Below are 22220 nucleotides of genomic sequence, written 5' to 3'. Positions count from 1 at the left end.
AAGTCAGTAGATCTGTTACACATTTTTGTGTTTGTTCTGCAAACCAGCAAAAGTTTATGGATTTGAGTGTAATGAAAAGTTCACTGAAAGGGGTACTCACTGATCAATGCTTTATTTAAGACCTTTTTTCTAGAAGAAAGTTACTGAATATCAGTATTACCAGTGACAGTTCATTTATTCACAAATAACCTGAGGTGTAGAAAGAGTCAGGGATGTTTTACAGAGCTTCTGTGGAGCAGTCATATTGTCTGCAGAGATGTATCACCAAAGACCTCAGTCATAAAGTCAATATAATTTTTATCTTTCCATGCTCAGTATTTCAGTGTGCCAGCTGTAAGGCAATGGTTGATGGGCACTACTTAAATGATACTCACACGGCTTGATATTTTTCCACACCTGTCCCCATTCCTGAGAATACTGCTTGTAAATGGGTCATGTACCAGGCACTCTAGACAAGCAATTAGCTTCGTTGCAAGGGCAAACCACTCTCAGCTGGCTTGCAAAGCAGCAAGTTCCCTCCACCTGGGGGAGCAGGAAGGGCCAGCTGCTCCAGCAGGGATGGGGAGCCCAGAGCGGGCAGAAGCAGCAGCCTCTCTGACCAGGGACACCGTCCCACCGCCCGAGCATGGCAAGCAGGGCAGCTCTGGTCACTAGGACAGTCACTAGGTTCAGCCAAGAGTCCCGAGCTGCGGTGCCAGGCTGGGAGGTCACATCAGTGGGCCAGGAGTCAGGGCGATCCAAGACCAGGTGCAGACAGGGCTGCAACGCAGCTGCAAGGTAGCTCAGGCTGGGCTTGGGCAGGAGAGCTTCAGCATTTGCACTATTTTTGCAAAAATACTTGCTTACCTTGGGGTTTTACTATAGCATAACAGGCTATTTCTTTGTAATAGTTTTAGGTTTACTATAGCTACTGCTGTTCATTGCCCAATGGGAATGAAAGGAAAAGCAAAGAGATTTTATTTAAGCACAAAAACTAAGCCACCTATTCAATACACTGAGCTGTTGTCCATTTTTGCCAAATTAACAGAGTAGACTAGAAAATCACACCTACACTGACAGATAATTCAGTATTACTTTATCCTCTGTGATCAATAAAATGAATTAGAAGAAAATTTGCTGAGCAAATTATCTGCCTTGTCACCATTGCAAGTTAGGAAATAAAGCCCTTGCTGCAAGTCAGCAATTAGCAAAATAACAGTTTGAATACACAGGCAACTTCTGATTGCGCACTGCCAGATGTGGCATATGTCAGCACATATGTCATCCATAAATTCCCAATTTCCTTTATGTCAGTGTCTGTATTGCTTATTGGGATGCTTTCTGTTTATAAGAATTGAAGAGCTTGTTTTTTTAGTCTTTGTGAAACTACATCTTCAGCTTCAGAGAGCTTTTACAGAGCACACGAGACCATAATGCTGTGAGTATTTGTTACATTAGCATCCAAATAATATTGCAGATAACATCTTTTTGCCTTCAGGTCATGTTCATGCTTACTAAGATGCGGCAGCCCTGGCTTCAGGAGCCGCAGCAGGGCGCTTCACCCCAGAGACCGCAGCACCTGCGCCCAACAGCCAGGCCAAAAGCAGGGCCTTTTCCTAGAAACGTCCAATTTCCGCAGAATCCTGGGTACGGCTTGTCAGCACCCTCGGCACCCGCTGTCATCGGCCTGGAAGCAGAGCTGCGCCCGGCCTTGCAGACCAGACAGTAGTGCCTGTGACAGCTGGTACCCAGCGTGGCCCTTGGGCGAGGCGGAAGGCCACGCGCGGATGGCACCAGCGGCCCAGCACACCTTGGCGGCACCACGCGCCGAAATCGAGCTGCGCTTCAGGCCGGTTCCCCCTGCCGCTGTACTAGGGGAACCGTACCCGTGCTGCGCACAGGGCTAGTGCGAGCGAGTCGGCTGCGCAGTCAGCTCAGGCCACGTGAAAGCTGGTGCTGGGTCTCCAGGGGACTCGTGTGCACCAGAAGCATTGCAGACCTCCCCCGCCGCGCCCCGCCGGAGCAGCCTAGTCTCCTCTTCGGGTCCTGCTGCTGCATTTTCTTCATCTTTGTATGCTTGCGTTAGCGTGTTTTCAAGAAGACAGGGCCAGATTCCAACAGCTCAGAAGAGCTAAACGAGCGTTTTCGGTTTTCCCCGGAGAAGCGCAGCTCCTGCTGCACTCAGTACCGCCGAGGGGCTGCCCGTCGGGGAGTCCTCCCAGAGCCAGCAGAACAAGGAGCGTCCTAAAACCAGCGCTCTGCTAGCGCGGGCCCGTCGCTAACGGGGGGCGGGGGTTGTGGCCGGCAGCGAGCGGCCCCGCGGCGCGCAGCCCCCCGCGGCCGCTCCGCGCCGGCCTCGGGACCGCCCCGCCCCGCCCCGCCCCGCGAGGCGGCGCGGGAGGAGCCGCCTCCGCTGCGGGGGCGCGAGCGGCGCCGCGGGGCGCGGCGGAGCGTGAGCGCCATCCCGCCCCCCCCCCTCCTGCCGCCGTCGCCGCCCCTCCTGCTCGGGGCTCCCGGCGGCGCCGCGCCGCGCCGCGCCTGCCGCCGCGCCGAGGACCATGGGCTCCGCGGCGGAGCTGCCGCCGCCGCCGCCCGGGGAGTGCGAGCGGGACGCGGGGGCGGCGGCCGCCCGGCTCCGGCGGCGCCCGGAGGAGCAGGTCGGTGTCGGCGGGGGCAGAGGCGGGCAGACGGGCTCCCTCCTCCCTCCCTCCCCTCTCGCCCTGCGCGCCGGCGGCGCTGGGCTGGGCGGCGCGGCGAGCTGCCGGCCGGGCGCGGGGGCCAGAGCCTTGAAGAAGCAGCTGCTACGCTGCGCGGGCCGCGGAGAGCGGCTCTGCGGAGCTCCGGCTGCCCTGCCCGTGCCTCCCCCGGCGCGGGGCGGGCTGGGGGCCGCGCGGGGAGCGGGCCGCTGCGTAGCGGTTGTCTCGCCGCTCGGCTTGTGCCGCGTTTGCTCACCGCGCGCGGGCCCTGGCCCGCCCCGAGCGGCGGTGGAGGCGCTGCCCCGTCTTGCGGGGTGACCCGCCCGGCGGCGGCTGCCTCCCCGGGAGACTTTGTGAGGCCCTCGCGTGCCGTGGATGCCCTCGCAGCAATCGCGCGAGGGCCGCCCCTGCGCTGCCGCCGCCTCCTCCGCTGACCCTTCCCCGAAGTTCAGGTCTCTAGGGCAAAGCGGCAGTCCTGTTCGATCGGAAACGCAAACCTCTGTGTTCTTCGTTACTTACGACAACTTACTGCGTTACAGTTGAAACCATTTCTTCGTTTCTAAGTTTCCCTGATCGCTCAGCGTGTGCCTCCTTACTGCGCTGTGGAAGTGGGCCGTTCACTTAGGAAATGAGAGGAGCCCTGTAGATTTCCCTGATGTCAGTTGTAACCCAGGCTTCCGCGGGCCTCCCCCTCAGCGTTTGCTTGGCAGACGCGGCTGTCTGTATGTTCAGACAAAGGCAGGGTCCTTAATGCGCCTTTACTGATGTTTTGTTAAAAATCTTTTTCATGCTCAGTACTAAAATGTAACAATCCATTATGAATGTCTGAGAACGCTTAAGCAAACAGGGGCAGAGAGAGCTGCTGAAGTACATCTCTAACTTTCAGTTTGCTTTATTTGTTAATTTTTTTCTGTTGGAAACTTGTACACGATTGTACATAAATGAGTCTTTTCACAGCTAGAAATAGCTTATTACTTGAAAATATCTCAGAGTACCTACCTGACTTTAAAGATGGTAGAAATAGGCCTCTTCTGAAGGAAACTGGCGTTAGAGAATTCACTCGCTGACCATTTACATAAGGCAATGTGGCTTTCGCATCCCTTTCTTTGAAGAAATGGGATAGAGTAGGTGAGTGGCATGTGCATGCGTACGTGCCCGAATGTGTAGCAAGGCAGAATGCTTTGCTACTGTAAGAGGAAAAGCGGTTCTGTTCTGTGTTTCCTTCTTCCCTTAATGCTTATGGAAACCCTTGTGCAAGATACCATGGGAGAAGAGTTGGAAATACTCCCTAATTCTGGCTGCTGCCTTCCTTCCCCTGAAACAAGAAGTCAGATGTTGCCTCAGAAAATCTGAACCTCAAACCGGTTGTGACTGCTTGCTGAGGAAGGAACTCTCCAGAGGTTACCTGGGCTTCTGTCGGAGTGACCGAGCGTGTTAATGTCGTCTCAGGAGCAACACTGCTAGGGGATGGTCCAGGCTAAAGAACTGCCTAGGGATGTTGCCTAAATACGTTTTAAAACAAACTTGGAAAGGTACCACTTGAGTACACAAGCATGCTTGGCTGAGAAGCTCTCTCTCCCAGCTCTTCTCAGGAAAAGGTAGTGATCATGGCCCTTTCTGATGAGTTGAGGCATACTATTAGGGTAGACAGGTGGAGTTTTTCAATAGGCAAGGAGGAAAAAAGGCTACTATGTATTTACTAGAAATATTTTAATATTATTATTAAGTGTACTATTTTTTTCCCCATGTATTGAGGTGCCAATGTCTGGATAAATGATAGACCAGATCTGGAAATTAGAAACATCAGTCCCCTTTAAAAGGAGGTTGAGGGTGGGGGGGGGGGAGAACTGAAGCTAGCTGCAGAGTTAGTGTAGAGATATCTGATGCAAATTTTGGTAAGAAGTCCAAGATACAGGAATCTAGTTTGGGAGGAGGGAGGGGAGGTTGCTATTGGATCATCAGATCTACTCGTGTGCGGTCCCTTTTTTGCTTTCATAAATGTGTTCAGATTTCACTTGGACTGGTCAGTGCCTCAGCCTCGCAGAATGCTGCCACAGAGTCTTAGCCTTCCAAATTGGAGTAATCAAATTTCCAGACTAGATGCTTAACCAGAACTGGTTGTAGCAGCTTAGTGTTGTTTGCTGATGGTGTTTGGACTGTTAACAGCTGGACGGCGAGCTGTGTTTCCTGTTTCATATTTCTGTTGTGAAGTGTTATCATGTGTGCCAGTTCACAGTGCTGTGTATGATGCAAAAGAAATGAGTCAAATTCTGCTCTGACAGTGGTGTAAATCGTTATTACTCTAGGCTGGTTAAAGTAAAGAAGCCTGCGTAAAAGGCTAATCCCTTTGACTTTTTGAGAGCTTTTTAGGTGAAGATATGAAGCAAACCTGGAGGTGATTTTTTGTTCCATTTTCTCCCGAATTAACTTAGTTTGTGTAAGATCATACCTTGTGGTGTAATGCTAAAATAATACCCTTCTTGACTAGCAAAACCTAAACAATAATATTTCTTTAAATTAGGGTACTCACTGAGAAACAAATATGTTTAAGAAATGTTGACCCCTCTAGCTTTAGTATTCTATTTAAGCTTATTAAAGCAAGGTCAGCAAGAACCTGCTTAATTAAATTAGTATCAGGTACGTTTTTAGAAGAATGAAAGAATATGTTGCTGAATGTGATACATAGCTGATTGTTGTAATGGACTGTAGAATTTTGAACACTGGAGACATTCGTAGAGACTTTGAAACCAAGTTCTGCTGCAGCAAGCAGAGCTTAGTTCCTGAAAGTCCTGACATTGCAGCTGTTTCCACCCCCTTTTTAAATGCTTAGTAATGTCCATGGTGGTATATCGAGTTTCTTCAGGGATGGATGCGCTGTTCTGTCAGTGAGCTCTCATTAAAAAAAAAAAAAAAAAAAAAAAAAAAATCTTAGTTTGTAGCCATAAAAATGCAGCAGGAACACCCTGTGTGTTCCCATCTCCAAGACACTGCAGCCCACCTTCATGTTTGCAGCGCTGAGCACTGCACTGCAAACAGAAACCTCCTGGGTATTGAGGTACCAGCCGCAGGTCACGTGCTGCTCTGCCCTGCAGAGGAGTCCCAAGCTGTTGCTCTGCTGTGGAGTTTGCAGAACATCTGGTGAAATTTGAGGTGCCAGAGGAGAAACTGTCCAGCTGGGCATTCACTGTGAGATTGCTGAATCGTGGAAAACATAATACGGTGTACTTTCTCAACGTTAACCCCCAAATTACAGTGCCTAGGATCGGAGTATTACTTTGTTTCTAGATGGGTAAATGACCCTAAGAGGAGTTTCAGAGAAGCTGTTGTGATTTATTGATAATACTGCAAGTCAGCTCCTTGGTCACTGATTCTATGTGTTGGACGAGAAAACGTTCAGTAGAGGCAGCACACAGGAATTATATTCTGTATTTTTAAAACAGTGAATGAGGCTAGCTAGCATTGCTACTTTTTGTTCTCTGTCTGTGCATAACAGTATACAACAGTGTCTGGTGTTGCTAAAAGTATCCAAGAGGATACTTGAGGGGAAGGAAGGGGAGGAGTGACCTGCCCTGCTCACACCCGACTTTATAAAATTGTGTTTATTCTTGCATCCTCAAAGTACTTTGCAGGAGAAAGTGTACTTCCATGAAAATATTTTTTCTTACAGATAATTCTGTACTGAAAGTTATTGTCTGTATAGGCTTCAGTGAGTTTCACTCTTACAATCAGGGTTAAAATTCTGCCTAGCTTGAAGGCAATGGCAAAATTCCAGGTTGCTTCAGTGAAGCCAAGATTTTCACCTCAGTTTCATTTAGGATAAGTGGAAGCCAAAGTGCTGTCAGGCAGCTAAGCTAAAGGCATGGTTTCCTCCCAGAAAATGCCTAAATGGAGATTTAATATGTGATACATATATTTACAAGTAAATAAATAGCTCAGGCAATCACCTTATTAACCTGAGTTTGTAATTCCTCAGGATCCTTTTTTTGTTATTGTTTTGAACAGTATTTTATCTTGATAGGTGGAGTATTTTATCTTCTCATAGATGGATTCAGAAGAGCTATCATAAATATTTCTTGTGTTTTCAGTTGAGATGTTTTTAAGAGGTACGGATGCCTTACATAAAGGGTTTGAAGTTCTAAACTTCTTGAATACGTTCCCAATGTATTTTATTAGTAGTATTTCTCCAGCATGGAAAGACTGAACAGAGACAAAATTATCCTCTGATTACAACTAATTTGTGGTATCCCTCCTGTAACTGTTTCGTTCTTCACAGGGCTGTAGGATTGATGTATACTGTATTGCCTGGAACTATGTAATTTCAGTCGTAAGACAGTAGAGGCCAAGAATGCTTTAAAGTAAACTTTGTGCCCAGACACTTTTATGCCTAAGACTAGAAAGCTATTTTGAATTTGTTCCACACTGAGATAATCTGAAAGTGGTAGGTTTCTCCTGCTTGCAGTAGATGAGATTTGTTTCCTGACCGAAAATAGTAGCATCTGACTGGGAGGGCTTAGTACTAAATTTGTTCTAGATCTGCAAATGATTTAAGTCCGTACTACGGAGGTTGATAGCTGTATAATGACACGTGACCTAAACTTTTTCTAAAAAGCATCGCTGGGATTTCTGATGTTTTAAGGGGGGGAAAGAAAAACCTTCAGAAATATCTGTAGCAGCTACAATAGAATAGTACAGCGTGCTTTGTTTTAATAATATGAAGATCCCTTTTTAAAGGAAAAAGAAGTATTCTGGAGACAGAAGTGAATAGAAATTTCTCCTTCTTGAGAAAGAAAATAACCATAGTTGATTTTCAGCAAGCTAGAGGGCTAACACCGCAGACTGTATGGTGCATTGTAATTTTTTTCATGACTGAAAGTGCTGCTGGGTCAAGCTGACAACTTTTAATAGAGGAACTTTGCTAAAGGAAAATTGTAGGGAAATAAGGTGTTGAAGTGTACTTTGTCACATTTAAGGCAAAGATGGATCAGAAATGACTCGATCAAGTCTGTAAACTCACAGCATGGATGGTATAACCTTGCAAGGGTAGCAGTGGAAGTAGGTGAAGGAAGAGCGCAGAGAGCGGTGCAGGGTGGCAGAGAGAGACTGCAGCTCTTCCAGCGGGCGGCCAGCTGGGTTTCCTGCGCTCTGCCTCGCGGGGCCCCCAGGGAGCCTTTCCCTCCGTGACTCTCTAACGCTGGAGGCAGTGCTAGTGGGGGAATTTACTCATCTTCGTTCCCTGTGTTCTGATGTAGGCTAAGTTTAAGATTCCCATTTCTTTCTATACTAGGACTGAAATACGGGTTATCAACTAAGGACTGTGCTACCCTCAGTTTGGTCCACTCTGCATGTACAGAAGTTCAGTATCTGGAAGAGCTTTTTCATCCACTTCCTGAGTTTTTCCACTAACACAAAACTGCTCCTGGCATTTCAAAGTTTGTTGCAGCAACTGTTGGTCCGAAACTTTAGTTGTCGTAAAAGCAGAATATAGCTAATACATAGCAGTTGCTCTTCTTATTTTGTTGCTAGTTTCTATAGAAACATCTGTTTTCTATTTTGTAAGCAGTAGCTAGTTCTTGCTGTGAATATTAACTTAGTCTTTATTTTGCAAGTTTTCATCAAAATTTCCCATTTAACTTAAAGAATGTGACTTTTACTAGTATTTGAAAGTAGTCATGATATTAACATTTTTTCTGTTTTTTTTTCCATGTGCTTTTATTCCAGAGAAACAAGTTAAACCTGTTTTTTTTTCACGGTCTGTTTTTTTCCAGAAATCATCTACAATTTTCCCCCATATTCTAGTCTATAAATCTTCTAATATTTAAATATCAGATTAAACTTAGTCTAGGGAAATGAACCCAGGTGGTTTTCAGCAGGCAGTTTACATGAAGCTTGTTATCTTAATATTCTTTTGGCAGAGTATCAAGATATTTTTTTTATCACTTACAGTAACAAGGTCAAATACAAATCATTGGTTTCATGCTAGCAAATGATGCAAAGAGATACCACTCTCTTCCTGATAGAAGAGGAAGAAAATGACAAAAATTCCAGGAAACTTGTTGTTCTTTTAGAGCAAGTTTTGCTGGCCTCCTTTTCTCTTCTTTTGGCCTCCTTTTCTCTTCTTTTGGCCTCCTTTTCTCTTCTTTTGGCTTTTTTTTTTTTTTTTTTTTTTTTGGGGGGGGGTCTTTTTTGGCCTCTTTTGGGGGACTATTTTCCCTGGTACAAGAGAGGGAAGAGCTACTGGAGAGAGTCCAGCGTAGGGCTATGAAGATGATCAGAGGGCTGGAGCATCTGCCCTGTGAGGAACGGCTGCGAGAGCTGGGCCTCTTCCCCCTCGGTCTTCTCTTCCCCAGGCTTGATCTTATCCATGTGTACAAGTACCTGAAGGGAGGGTGTCAAGGGGACGGGGACAAACTCTTTTCAGTTGTCCCGTGTGACAGGACAAGAGGCAATGGGCAGAAATTGAAGCACAGGAAGTTCCGCCTGACCGGGAGGGGGAATTTCTTCACTGTGAGAGTGACGGAGCCCTGGACCAGGTTGCCCAGAGAGTTTGTGGAGTCTCCTTCTCTGGAGATCTTCAAGGCCCGCCTGGATGCAACCCTGTCTAACATGCTGTAGGTGACCCTGCTGAGCAGGGAGGTTGGACTAGATGATCTCCAGAGGTCCCTTCCAACCTTACTGATTCTGTGACTTCTGCGGGGCTTTCTGGGGGCAGGCGTGTTTTGGGGGTAGGCTTTTTTTTTTTTTTTTTAGGAGGTAGGGCTTTTTTCAATGTAAGAAATGTTCTTAAATATGAAGAAATGGAAAATGAATGGAGAATGAAAATGGAGGGAAAACCTGGTCATGTTCCTGTGGCTATGTGTGGTTTTGCTGCCCTGTAACGAGGCGAGTCTTTTATCCATAGAAAGGGAGGTGGCCACTAGTGAACCTGCAGTTGGCTGCGAATCTCCAACGTCTGTCTGTGGCGATACAACATTTGGTTACAATCAGCCAGGTGTGTGAATGCAGGCAAGGTTGGGTTGTCCACTGCCCCCAGATCTCCTGTTGCTGGCAGCGTAACAGCATCAAACACGTGTGGTTGTGTGTTTGCTGATAGGTGTCCCTGCCTTCATGGCTGAACTTGATAGAAATTGGTCTCTTATTTTGGAGGGGAGGGGACTTGTGGTTGCCTCTGTCACTTGCTGTCTTCTCATATTTTTCAGTTAAATTTGAGCTTACCTATTTTGAGTTTTACCTTGCATTCTTTAAACAGAATTGACTTTGTCAAGCTGTCGCTTTTTCAACATTAATATTCTAGCTTTCAAAAATATTTGAGTATTTTTTCAGTAAGTAAACATGATGTTGATGTCACATCTTAGGGGCTTTTTTGACATGTATATATGCCTTCAGGCTATCAGATACACCACCTGTTCCATGGTATAAAAACAATCATGAGTGGAGTAAAATCGATTATGAGGACTAAATTCTTCAGAGGAAACTTCTACTTAAAAGAGAGAAATGTGTGAGGGTGTGTGTATGTGATAAGCTAGCATTTCTTGACAACAAATTTCTTAATGCCTCATTTAGGTATCTTTAAACACACATTTGTTATTAAACTCAAAAGGGGCTGCTTTTCTATCTAATTTGGAAATAATTCTCTAAAATGCTTTCTCTTTTTTTTTTTAATTGCTGTAAATGTAGCCAAGTCTGATATGAGGCACGTCAGAAAGAGTTGAGACACTGCTGCTTTCCTGTGTTTGAGAACTTTCTTCGTGGGTACTGTTTTCCTACCTCCTTTTTTTTTCCTTCTTCCCCTGCTAGCCCATTAGCATTCTTTCTTAAATGTGAAATTACAAGCTTTTAAGTTGGTACCACATCAGAGCAGTTTTGTATTTTCCCAGTCAGTCAGATTTCTTTCACTTCTGTGGTTGGAAGTCACATTTTTGTAATGCTCTTTCAGACAGTTGATGCAAGAAGAGAGAATCTGATAGGATTGTGCTAAATTTTACTGTTTCTGTTGTCAAGTATAGAGTGGGAATTTTTTAAGGTATCTGAGCAACAGAAAGGACTGTCAGATTTCTTAGTTCATTATTCATGAGAAAGGAGGAAGAGGGATGTATTCGATTTGTTCTGAATGATCTCATCTTTGAATATTTGATTTTTTTTTTTAAGAAACAGCCTCAGTTCTTAGGCAGAACAGATTCCTTATGTTCATCTGCTCTCATCCTACAGATTATAGGCTATGGAATTTCATCTAATTGCTTCACTCGCGTTATTTTTTTTATTTTCCTTTTGGTGTGTGGAAAAAACTATGAAAACAAAATGAACCATCCCAAGATCCATATGCTAAGTGTGGAAAACTTTGTACCAAGCTGCTACTTCAGCAGATTGAACGCTTAGAAACCAAGATTGTAATTAAAACTGTTGCTGTAATTACAACTAGGGCTGTAGTAAACTTACAGGATGGAGAAGTGTCACAGTCACTGTAGACCCATCCAATTTATAGTCCTTCTGGACAATTTGTCTAGCTCTTATCAACTTTCTGGGTGGCCCCGCAGCATCGTGCTTGGCACGGGAGATGCACAGCGGGAGGCGGGGGATGAGCAAGCCTGCTCTTCCTCGGAGCGGCTGGCGGGAGGGAGCAGCCGCTGCGGCTGCTGGAGCAGCTCACCGCTCTGGTCAAACCACTTCTCGTACCCAGCGTGCGGCCCAAGTGGTTCTGGGTGCACTGAGATCTGCCTGCGTGCAAACGCTGTGTAGTTCTTTCTGAGGCGGTCTGTGCGTGGTCAGTTAGCCCATCGCTTCCAGCGAGCGTCAGACCTGCGCGTGGGTGAGACAAGAGTGCTGAACGCGGGTGCAGGCTCAGCAGCGTGCCGAGGAGCCTGCTGCAGCAGCGCCTTTCTGTGCCCGTCGGAGGTGGAGGGCCTCACCAGGCGGCGCTTGTTGGTGTTGCTGTGGAAGGATGTCCAGTCCTTACATGAAGATGTCCTTCAGCAAAGCAGGCTTGCTGAAAGCAGGAAATAGGAGGAATGCTAAAGCTGTGCTTCAACACTCCCTGTGGCCAGCAGCAGGGAAACTGAACTTTCTCAGCGTTTTGGGTAGGTACGTGTTGCTTGCTGGCCCCGTTGTGTCCTGCACCCTCCAGAGGCTGTTTGGTGTGACCTGCAAATTGTCTGGGAGCCCTCGGAGAGAAAGGCCTTCGCATGGATACGTTGTGCTTAGGCGATGTGGGCAGGTGTCAGCCTTACACCATTGAGGAAAGTTCAGTGCTATCCACCTCAGCTAGTGAAAACAAAATCATTTTAAAGATGGTTTCTTGCAGGAGGGATTATGTTCTCGCGGGAACTCACATTTCTCTGTATGGCTGAAACACTGCTGATGTAAAAGGACAAGCTAGAAAAAGTTACTGCTCTCAGGCTGAGGTGGGATGGCATCTGCTCGTTGCATGGAAGCCACGAGGTTATCATGTGCTTTTCTAAAAATAGATAGTAGCGAATTTGAATGAAAGTGATGGAAGCTTGCCATAAGCAAAGGTAGTGGTCAGAATACATACAATTTTCTGTATTATGTTGATGACAAACTTAACTGTTAACACCACAGCCAGATGCTCATTGGATTCAGTAGGTTGAGTTGACTATCTTTTCCAGAAGCTGTACCAGAAAAACATTTAATTACAAGGGAGATTTTTTTTCAAAAGTACTTTAAGGATGTAAGAGCATAAAACAGATTCAAAGTTGCTAGAACTCATGCTCAGTATCTCCTCTGTGTGCTCCTCAGACACTTCCTCGGTTTTAGGGGAAAAAAATACACATTCCTTTTGTGTTGTTCTGTTTTCATGAGGGGCATGGCAATAATTCTCTCCCTAAAGCATGTAAGCCCCTAAGCCACTTGGCCTTTAACTAGGAAAATTTTGATTATAAAGTTTGTATAGACAAGTTTTTAATGTTCGGATCTTCAGGTTCTGACTCTGTCAATACATAGTGAGAGATGACAGCTTTACTGATGGAAAACATGTCATTTTATAACAACAAATATTTAAAAGACAACAGAAGAGCTTGGTTCTGGAGCAACCTGGAGGCTGCTGCACAGCAACCTCTAGGTGTTACAGTAGGCTTGTGAAGAGTATCATTTGTGCATGCACACTGAATTACATAAAAGATCACAGATATTTCCTTTTTTCCGTATGGTAATTATATTTTTAACTTTAGTTGTATTTAAGTCAAAAGAGAAACCAAATATGAAATACTAAAAGGAGAAAGAGAACTATTACACTATCAGTTTGGAAGCATTTAAGGAATATAAAATGAAAGGAGAATTGAGACAATGGAGTCATATATAATGGTTGTGCATTTCAAATAATACTGAATAAAAAAACACGCTGCTGTAATTTGCTTTAAGGGGGTAGATGATACCAGTATGTCTAAAATAACTAAAATCACTTAAGTCTAAAATTAAACTACAGCAAAGAGTAATTCAATTGGATAACATTAACTTATAAAACAAATGCAATCTACGTTTCTAATACATCGTTCATTTTCATTCAAACAGGAAGGCTTTTCTCCTTCAGGAATAATCCCGTATGTATTCAGTGAGGGTCTCTGACAGTGGGGAGAAGGAGGGCAGAGGAGCTGGGAAGTCAGTACCGCTGTTGTCTTTCCAGACCTGTTGGACATGCATCCAAGTGCATCTCCAACTGCACTTCTGTTCCTCCCTGCCCCTCTGAATTTCTTCATCGCTTCTGCCTCTCAGACAGTGAGGAAAGACAAACAAGTTACTGAGGATAAAATAAACCTCTGCTACATCCCGTCATGCCTCTGGGCAAAGGGAAGCCGGCCGTGCCCACCTCACAGCGCTTGGCAGCTACCAGGAGACCAGCGAGCTGCAGGGAAGGCCTTGAAAGCAGGTGCTAGTGCAGATAAAGAAATTCCTTCCACTCTTTCCTTATGCAAAAACTGTTATGTAAAATAAGTTATGAAACCGAGGCTGGGTTGTTGATTTTAAAACAAGTAGCAACATTGAAACAAAACTTCTTTTGTTTCTAAGTGGGGAAGCTTTGTTTTGTTTCATTGGAGAGAGGGGTCTGGTCAGATTGGACCTGATCATGACCTTTTTATTATTATTATGTTTTTCTGTTATGGCTGTGTCTTTATAGCTTCAGTATGATTTGGCAAGATTTAGCATGAAAATAGTTGTATGGAAGTTAAGAATCAACTGGGAACTGTGTGCTCACTGGAGACGGACAGTTTATAAAAACATTTAGAAAAGTTTGTTTGGAAAAAAGGAAATCTGTTCTAAGGATATGATTCCATAGACACTGGCGTATCTGTGTGACTTGATGCTATTTTACTATCTCCCTGAAAATTAATGAGGGAACTTCTAGCTGCAATGTTAAGATTTATTTAATATTGTTTAGTGATTTGGAGTATTGAAACATTATTGGTGTTTGCCCTAATGGTTCTATTTTAGTTCTACCTCAAAAGGATTTGTCCAGCATGTGAAATGATTATGCAGTAGTAGAGAAAAAGATGCCATCCATGTTTTACAGTTGATCATCTGTTTTCAGTTTCACTTGTTTTTTGCTGAATTGCCTGAAGCAAGGCCTACTCAGCCTGAATTAATTGAAGTAGCCTTTGAAATCTTGAGAATTTCCATGGCCATTCTAAGTTTTTGTAAGCTCTGTAAAATATTTGGAAAAACAACTGACACTTGTTTTGTCATTAAACACACGCTTTTGAGCCTCTTTGTCTAGATGCCATGCTCTGTGTTGTTAATTTAGAGATTCATGAATCCAACCTTGTTTGAGAAGGGGTGGGTGAGGAAAAGTCTTACTTTAAAAGTGGAATTTACCCAGTATCCTGCTGAACAGAATACAGACAAGTTTCTTGCTGTTAGCTTGTCAAAGTAAAATGAGAAGACTAAGGAAATGCTGAGCCCCACAGCTGACCCCGAGTGAGCAATGTTCCGAATGCGGGCGCGAACGTGTCTTGGTGCTTATTGGCCTGCTGAAGTGGGGCTCGTGCTCGTACGCCTCCTGCTGTCCTCCTTCCCAGTGCTCCACAGTTCCCGCCCCACACGGAGGCTTTCAGCAGGTTGCTGAGTACCATTAGTAATCCAGAGGCAAAGAAGCAGGGGTTTTCCAGGGTTTCCCCCCCCCCCTTTTTTTTCCTCCTGTCCCCACTCGCAGCTGCACTGGCCACCAGTGCAAGGCTGACGCCGCTTCTCTAGCAAGCGCAGCGATGGCGCCTGCATCCACTGACTGCTTCTCTCTAAGTGCTCTGTCTGCAGCCACTTGGTGAACGCTGGGCCGCGACCTTCTCTGCAGTCTCGTTGGCGTGTGCTCCCTGTGGCCTCCGAGTGTAGGAAGCAAATGAATTCCGTTCTTCTTCCCAGAATGTCCTTTCTCTTTTCCCTAACTGGTGGGATCGATAGGCCACTTAGGCTAATAGTACAGCACTTCTGTTTGTCTCCCTGCTCTTAGATAACAGAGGAATGAGAGTTCCTGCAATAACATTTTATTCCCATTGGCAAACACCCTGCTATTTGGAGTCCTCTGTGACTCACAAGGGAGGCTCTGCCTTTCTTGAAGAGCCTAATCCTGAAACACTGAAATTAAAGAAAAATTAATAGCAATTTGAATTATGAGCAGAATTAAAGCTAAAATGCTTTTTTCTTACGGGTTTTCGTATTCGTAAAGGGCAGAAAGACCTGTGCATGAGAAACAAGCTGAAGAGAGAAAAGGAGAGTTGCTGTTAATACACTAAATGAAATATAAATGTTTGCAAAATTTAGACTCTCATCTTTAGAAATGCATAATAATTAGATACAATTATGTAGGCTTCCTGCACTCCTCCCTTTCTGGGATTCACTACTATTCACCTATTTTAAAACAAAATTTGTATGAATAAGCAAATAACAGAAATACTTTCCCAGGCACACAACAGTAGCCGTTGTTGTTGTTGTTTTTAACCCGTAGCAGCCGTGGCGCTTTAGCTAAGCTTCATTCAGTTCAGAAGGTTCTGCATCGTGACCTCCAAGTCTGGTTCAGGAAACGTTCCCTTCCTCTGGTAGTCCTTGCTGGATGCTTTTCAGCTGGAATGAGAATTCACTTTTGCTACCGGCTCTCTAAAGCCCATGCTCTGCCGGATGGACCTTGGATGCCTTAGAGACACTGCTGCGTAACCACAGGAAGTAGAATGACTTTCTCCCTTGAACATGTAACTGAAGATGCACCTTTGCTTTGAATCCAGACATAGACTAATTGCAAGCAGGGTTTACAGACAATTTGGTGGACCTGTTCATCAGCTGACTAGAATATTGATGAGTAGCTGCCGCCTGTGCCTTCATTGCTACCTGATGGAAGGACTAGTGAACCTAAAATCATCACCCTGAAAGTGCGCTTGCCTTGCCATAGCCAAGCACAAGGTGATAAGGTTTGGTGCAAAGAATCTCTGGATGCTGAGGAGAGCGAGCTGTAATTTTAAGGTCTAATCTGGTTACAGTTTGTGTGTCGAAATAGTAACTCCAACTTGTCCTATTAATAATCCAGTGATGGATTATGTGTATTTGCAGTGATGTTCGAACATGGGATCTGCACCTAAATATCTGCTTCGGCCTTGCCCCACACTTGCCCCCTTTTGGGATTGCTGGGGAGTCGCTTCCCCTCCGCCTCGTTTCTCCGTAGCACCGCTCGGCCCCTGGGTGGTCCTCGCGCCGTTTCCCTTGCGTTACTTCCATTGCGTTCTATCCCAAGTCAGGGTGGGTGTTTCCCCTCTTCCCCAGTCTAATTCAGTGCTCCCCTTCCAGTGGTGATGGTATCCCTTCTGGTTTCCTGTGTTTTGGTAGAAAATCCCTAATAGTTTATGCTTAATTGTTCTTTACAATTCTTATGGTTCTCAAGATACTTGGGAAACAGTTTATAACAAATCTGCTTCAGTCAAATCCTCTGCCTGAAAACACAGACGTCTAATTTCATTGTAGTTGCCCTAGGGCGCCACTGGTGCCTACGCTGGGCTGGCAGGTACGAAATAGGACCTGTGGGAGAGTTTTACCCTTCTACAGGGACGTCAGGCAGGGAGACAAAATATTGTGCATATTTAATGTCATTCCAGATATCCCAAGTCTAGACCAGTGAGCTTCACCTAGTGTCACTTGTAAGTCACCAGGTGTGTAACAGAGTCAATTGCTTGATTTAATGAATGGCTTCATTGCATGTATATTTTATTTTATGCATTGAAGTAGAAACAGCTGAAACTTCTTCACATGAATCATGTCAATAAGAACTGATTGTCCAACATATTTCCTAATTTTGTCTTCTCTTTGCAGGTCCAGCATGAACAAAGAAACCACACCGCAGAACCTGTAATAGATGATTATAAAAAGATGGGGACTCTCTTTGGCGAATTAAACAAAAGCCTCCTCAGAATAGGCTTCACAAGGATGTATTTTGGAGAACGGATAGTAGAACCTGTAATAATTATGTTCTTCTGGCTTATGCTCTGGTTTCTTGGCTTACAAGCTCTTGGACTAGTTGCTGTGCTGTGCCTTGTCATTATTTATGTGCAACAGTAACATTTTATAGATGCCTGTTGGAGTAGGTATTACAATGCTGTCACCATTTGAGTGGATTTGTATGTTTTACTTAAATGGGTGCTTTGAATGCTTCAAATTGTATCTTGCTGAACTTTCAAGATTTGGAGTGAGAGGGACTAAAATTATATATTTTAGGCAAAGTCAGCAGGCCTACTACATCTTTGAAGGGTGAAAAAAAATGTTTGTAATACAACATTGTCCAAAGTAACGTGCTGTTTCCTGCACCCTTGGGGGCATAGTCCAAGGATTGTCTATTTTTTTTCCCCCTCTCCAAATGTTCTCATTTTGTACAGTGCAAACTGTCTGGTTTAAAGTGGACACTTGATGGAAGAATCTTTGCTTACTGCTGGGGCTTCTTGTATGCTGTTTGTAATCCAAATCTGCATAGATTGCTAGTTCATTGCTGAAAAGCCACGTCTACAGTACGGAGGCTTGCTAACGAAACTACAGTGACAAACGCCTCGTAAGGCGGATGCAGCTTCCCAACTTGAAAGCACCTTTGGTTAGCGTAGTTTATAGCAAGCTTCGCCCCAGGGAACAAGCTATGCCAGAAAAAATGCTTTTGTACTGGTATTAACGACTTCACACAAGGCTTCTGTGGTGGTTTAGGGCTAGGGAGGAATCAGCCCCAGCCTGTGTTGGCCAAATGGTCAAGTGCAGGTTTGCCTTGTTTGTGAATGCGTATGACTCCTACTGCTATTTATTTTTTCTTGCTGTCACTCCCCGCCTTCTTCTGAAGATAAATATCTGGTAATTCATGGACTTTGTAGATGGATACAGCTGCAGTGTATTTGCTAGAGTATCGCCTACTTCCTCTGCGGTCTTGTGCACAAGCGTGAAGTGTCTCAACAGCTAGGTAGGTACCAGGCCAGATCTGTTACTGGTCTCCTGACTCACTGCAGTATGGAGCTCAGACTACGTAGAAGCTTTGTGTTTATATAAGCAAATCGGGCATATATCCTGTTGTAAGACAAGAATATAGTTGAAATCAAGTGGTTATTTTAGTAGTATTGCTTGATTTGTTTCCAGACTAGGCATCAAAAATGTGTATCTGTAGATGCATCTTATGAGCAAAATAGGTTGGAGAATAGGATATTCAGGAGCAGGTACAAAATACACTGTGGCTGCCTAGAAGCCACTCCAGGGAAGTGCTGTATATTTCAGAATGAGCTGAAAGCGTTCAATTAGAAGAAAACAGTATAATGAGACAGCATCTGTACAAAATAGGGCAATTTAAATTTGCTGTACATTACTTTTAGTAATACTTCATTACAAACTTGACTTTAAACAAATGTATAATTTAATTCCTCAGTAAAGAGATGCAATATGTGAAATTTACGTAAAATTACTTGATTTCTGCAGTGATATTTTTAACTTTTTTGTACCAGCAGTGCTGAACAACTCAAAAGTTTTTATTTGAAAATGCTGCGTCTTATCCAAAGACCTTTGAAATCAAGGGAAGCGTTTGTATTGTCCTGCAACTCAATTCTTAAGGCAGATTTTATGGCAACGCGGATCTTGTTGATTGCTGGGCTCTGTTCTGAGGACCTTTGGCCCCAGTCTTCACAACCTTTCCTATCACTGAAATAACTGCTATTCAGGGCAGCGAACACGAAGGCCAAGCTCCTTTTGAAGTCCTTATGTGCCTAAATGTGATCTATAGAAAGTTTTTTCAGCTTTTGTAACGAATGGTAGGTGGATGCATAGTTACCTTCTGAGGAGCCAGGTCTCTTGTCCAAATCCTCGGATGTTTTCCGTGACGTTGTCCGTGCAGCGGAGACGCGCTGCTGCGTCAGCAGGACAGCCTGGATTGGAGCTGAGGCCGAGGTGTGCCTTTGGGCTGCGACCTGTGTTGACTGTCACCTAGTTAAAACAGTTCTGCAGAAAACGTGGAGACGCTTGACAAGAGGAAGTGTGCCTAGGCACGAGCTGCTGTTACTCACAGCTGGAAGTGCAAAAGCAAAGACCACATACACACCGAACTTGGGGGCAGGAAATCTGTATTCACAAGTGCCTAAGGGTAAACTGTTTTTATTTCAGATCCCTTGAAAAATAGAATCGCTGTTACACCTTCGCATATTCGTATAGTTACAATGGTGGGTTTATGTGTTTCCTTCTCCTGTATAAGGACAGTACTGCAAAAATGTTTTGTCATTTAGAAAAAAAACTTCCTTTCTTCCCACAACCAAGTTACGGTTCAGAGGATCTCATCCAATTCCTTTTGTCTTGTAGGAAAAAAGTGTCTGTGTGAGGCACTGCTGCAGTAACGCTGTTGTGTAGAGACACGGTGTTGTGACAAGGCACGTAGTGTTGAGGTGGTGCTTTTGCTCTGTACGCAAGGAACTGGGGAACAATGAGGCAAGGATGTGGCTGGCGAGACAAGGACACTGTGTGCAGGTCTGCTGTTATGGGCAGAGCTGTGATTATTTCACTCCTGAACAGTCATTTTGGGTATTCTTTTCACACTCGTGTTTGTAAACACATGAGCTATGGATCTAGCTTTTGGACTAGCATTGTGTATAATTAAGTTCTAATGGTTTCTCTTAAAGGTAACTATATCATTTTTAAAAACCTGACAAAATAGCCCTTTTAATGGAGTTAAGCTTGACTGAAAAAGAAAAAAAAATCTATTGCATGGAAGATCCCCTCAAGTTCAAGTATACATCTGTTTTGTTTCATGCATTCCATTATATATAGGAATTTGCATAGAATCATCTGTCCTAATTTCTGTGCTATGGCTATACTTATATTTCTTTCTCCTTTACAGGAGAGGAAAGAGGAGTTAAGGGAAGAAGGGGACGGGGGTAGAGTTAGACCCAAGGAATTGAGAATGGAATGCAATGAAATGGTGCATATATGTATCAAAAGAAATCAGATTGTAAATGTGCATCATAAATAAGGAATAATGAGTGAACAGTCCTTGCACTGTTTTCTTCCTTCAATCTAAACTTAGTTCCAAGGCAGAGAAAGCACCAAGCATTCAAAGAATGTCCTTAGCTCAAAATCAGGTTAATTTGAAGGAAGGAAAAAAAAAAAGACAATTTGACAATTTCCCATGTGTCCATATAATTAAATTTGATAATGTTGTTTATATTGGTGTATGTGATTATTACTGCAATACTGAAAGCACCTTTATGCATTTGTGAATAGGACTGTATGAAGGAATTATATCCCCTAAAATAAACAGTGTAACTCCTGTCAATCAATACAACATGTTAAAAGCTTTTTATATTACCTCTGTTTTTAAAGGATGGACTTTTCAGTACTGTTTCACACCTGTCAAATGCATAGATGTTTGAACAGATAAGAAACTCTACACACAAGAGAATTTTAGAAAGCCCTGTTTGCACTGAAAAATCATCACATTGAAATTATCCCTTTAAAAAAATCATGTTTCCTAAAAATCTCTGTATTAATTGTATAGAAAGCACTTTGTTATTCTTTCTAATAAAAAATGTTGTCATCAGTGAGAACTGAATTCTTTGTGGTGCTTTCTTTAAGGTTATTTGACTCCTTTTAAACTCTCATGGCAGACTCAGATGAAATACGGCAGCTTTCAAATATCCACTGAAATCAACTGAACTGATGCTGGAGAAATCGCAGGAGCCAAAACCAACATTTGTGTTTGTCCCTACAGTGGCTAAATTAACTATTTCAGATCTCTGTGGTTGTGTATGCAGCAAGTTGCACTGAATTTTAAAAGTAGAACTAGACAATGTTAAATAATGGCCACATTACAGTGTAAAGTAGCCTTTATCATGTAACATATCTATTTTGCATCCAGAGCAGCTTTTGGAGGAACCAAAAGTGGTCAGGGCTGTGCAAAATACTTTAAAGTGACAATTGTTATGTCCCCAAAAGCTTTGGGAGCTTTTTTTTTTTTTTTAAAATCCTTGCAGAGCAACACGTGGTCCAATACAATCCCAATTCAAACTAGTTGGGTTTTTTTTCCTTCACCACAATTCAGATGGGTGGTGGGTTTTTTTTTGTTTGGTTTTTTTTTTTTTGAGAGAGAGCGAGCTCCAGCAGAAACTTAAATGTGTTTATGCTGTTCAATACACACAAATAGTTAAATAGTACAGGTTTTCTAAAAGCAGCCAATAATTCCTCTGTAGCAAAGTTGAATTTTGGTTCTTCAAACTCATACTGGTAGTCTTGCACCAAAATAAGTTAGACTTGTGTTGTATGTACGCAAGTTCAAGAATTTCAAGTTTTGAATCTAGCTGCAGAACCTTCTGTCTGCCTAAATTCTGTAGTAATGGCAGAAACCTTCATGTGATAGTTTTCATCCTGGGCTTTAGTGTAGATTTTGGCCTCTAGCACTGCCACAACTGATGGCTTCATCCCCTTCTCTGTCCCACAGCTGTCTCTAGGCTAGAACAGCCTCCTGCTGTGTTCCAGGTGCTGCTGCTTTTTTATTATTCAGTCTCCTGAAAACGTTGTTACCTAGGCACAAATTTTGTTTTCAGATGAATGTTTTGGGTTTCCTTGACTTTGTACCTGCTTAACAGCAGAGAGAAAGAAATTGGAGAGAGGATTTTTAAAAATATGTTGGGGTAATCACTTTTCACTGTGCCTGTGTGTCAAACTGTGGTTTGCAATCTACAAGCGTCCAGAGAGTTGCAAAGGGCTAATGGTAGGTTGACACCTGAATTTTGAGAGCAGAGGGGTCAAGCAGCCTGCAGGTACGGTTGTTGCATGTTTACACAGGCCAGGTGGATGCCAACTTCCTTTAACTCTCAGCTGCAGTTCACTTTCTTCAGGGTAATGTCTGCACTTGTGTATGCAGTTACCAATGTTGCTTCCTTACTCGCTCTGAAGAAACTGAGCTTTCATCAACTCTGTTTTATACAAATGAACTAAACAGGGATGGAAAAGGAGAACTGGACTTACAGTAGTGGTTTTACCTGTGGTGTAAACTTGCTCTCTTCCTGAACTTTGGTCTTCAACTATCCAGATCGTGTTCTTGGTATCTTTCATGCA

At 43.9% G+C, this 22220-nt stretch overlaps 1 protein-coding gene across 1 annotated transcript; it reads left to right on the top strand.

Annotated features, from left to right (window-relative positions):
* The first annotated feature begins 2537 nt into the window (after positions 1-2537).
* Positions 2538-20715, top strand: FAM241A (family with sequence similarity 241 member A). Its single transcript, XM_062574952.1, has 2 exons — positions 2538-2636; positions 16971-20715. Exons 1-2 carry the CDS (start codon positions 2538-2540, stop codon positions 17214-17216), a joined length of 345 nt encoding a protein of 114 aa, XP_062430936.1. The 3' UTR covers positions 17217-20715.
* Positions 20716-22220: the final 1505 nt, after the last annotated feature.

This window comes from Rhea pennata, chromosome 4 (assembly GCF_028389875.1).
Source record: "Rhea pennata isolate bPtePen1 chromosome 4, bPtePen1.pri, whole genome shotgun sequence".
In the NCBI taxonomy this organism is placed as follows: Eukaryota; Metazoa; Chordata; class Aves; order Rheiformes; family Rheidae; genus Rhea; species Rhea pennata.
The sequence above is the reverse complement of the archived record's forward strand: the minus strand, read 5'-3'. Positions and strand labels throughout refer to the sequence as shown.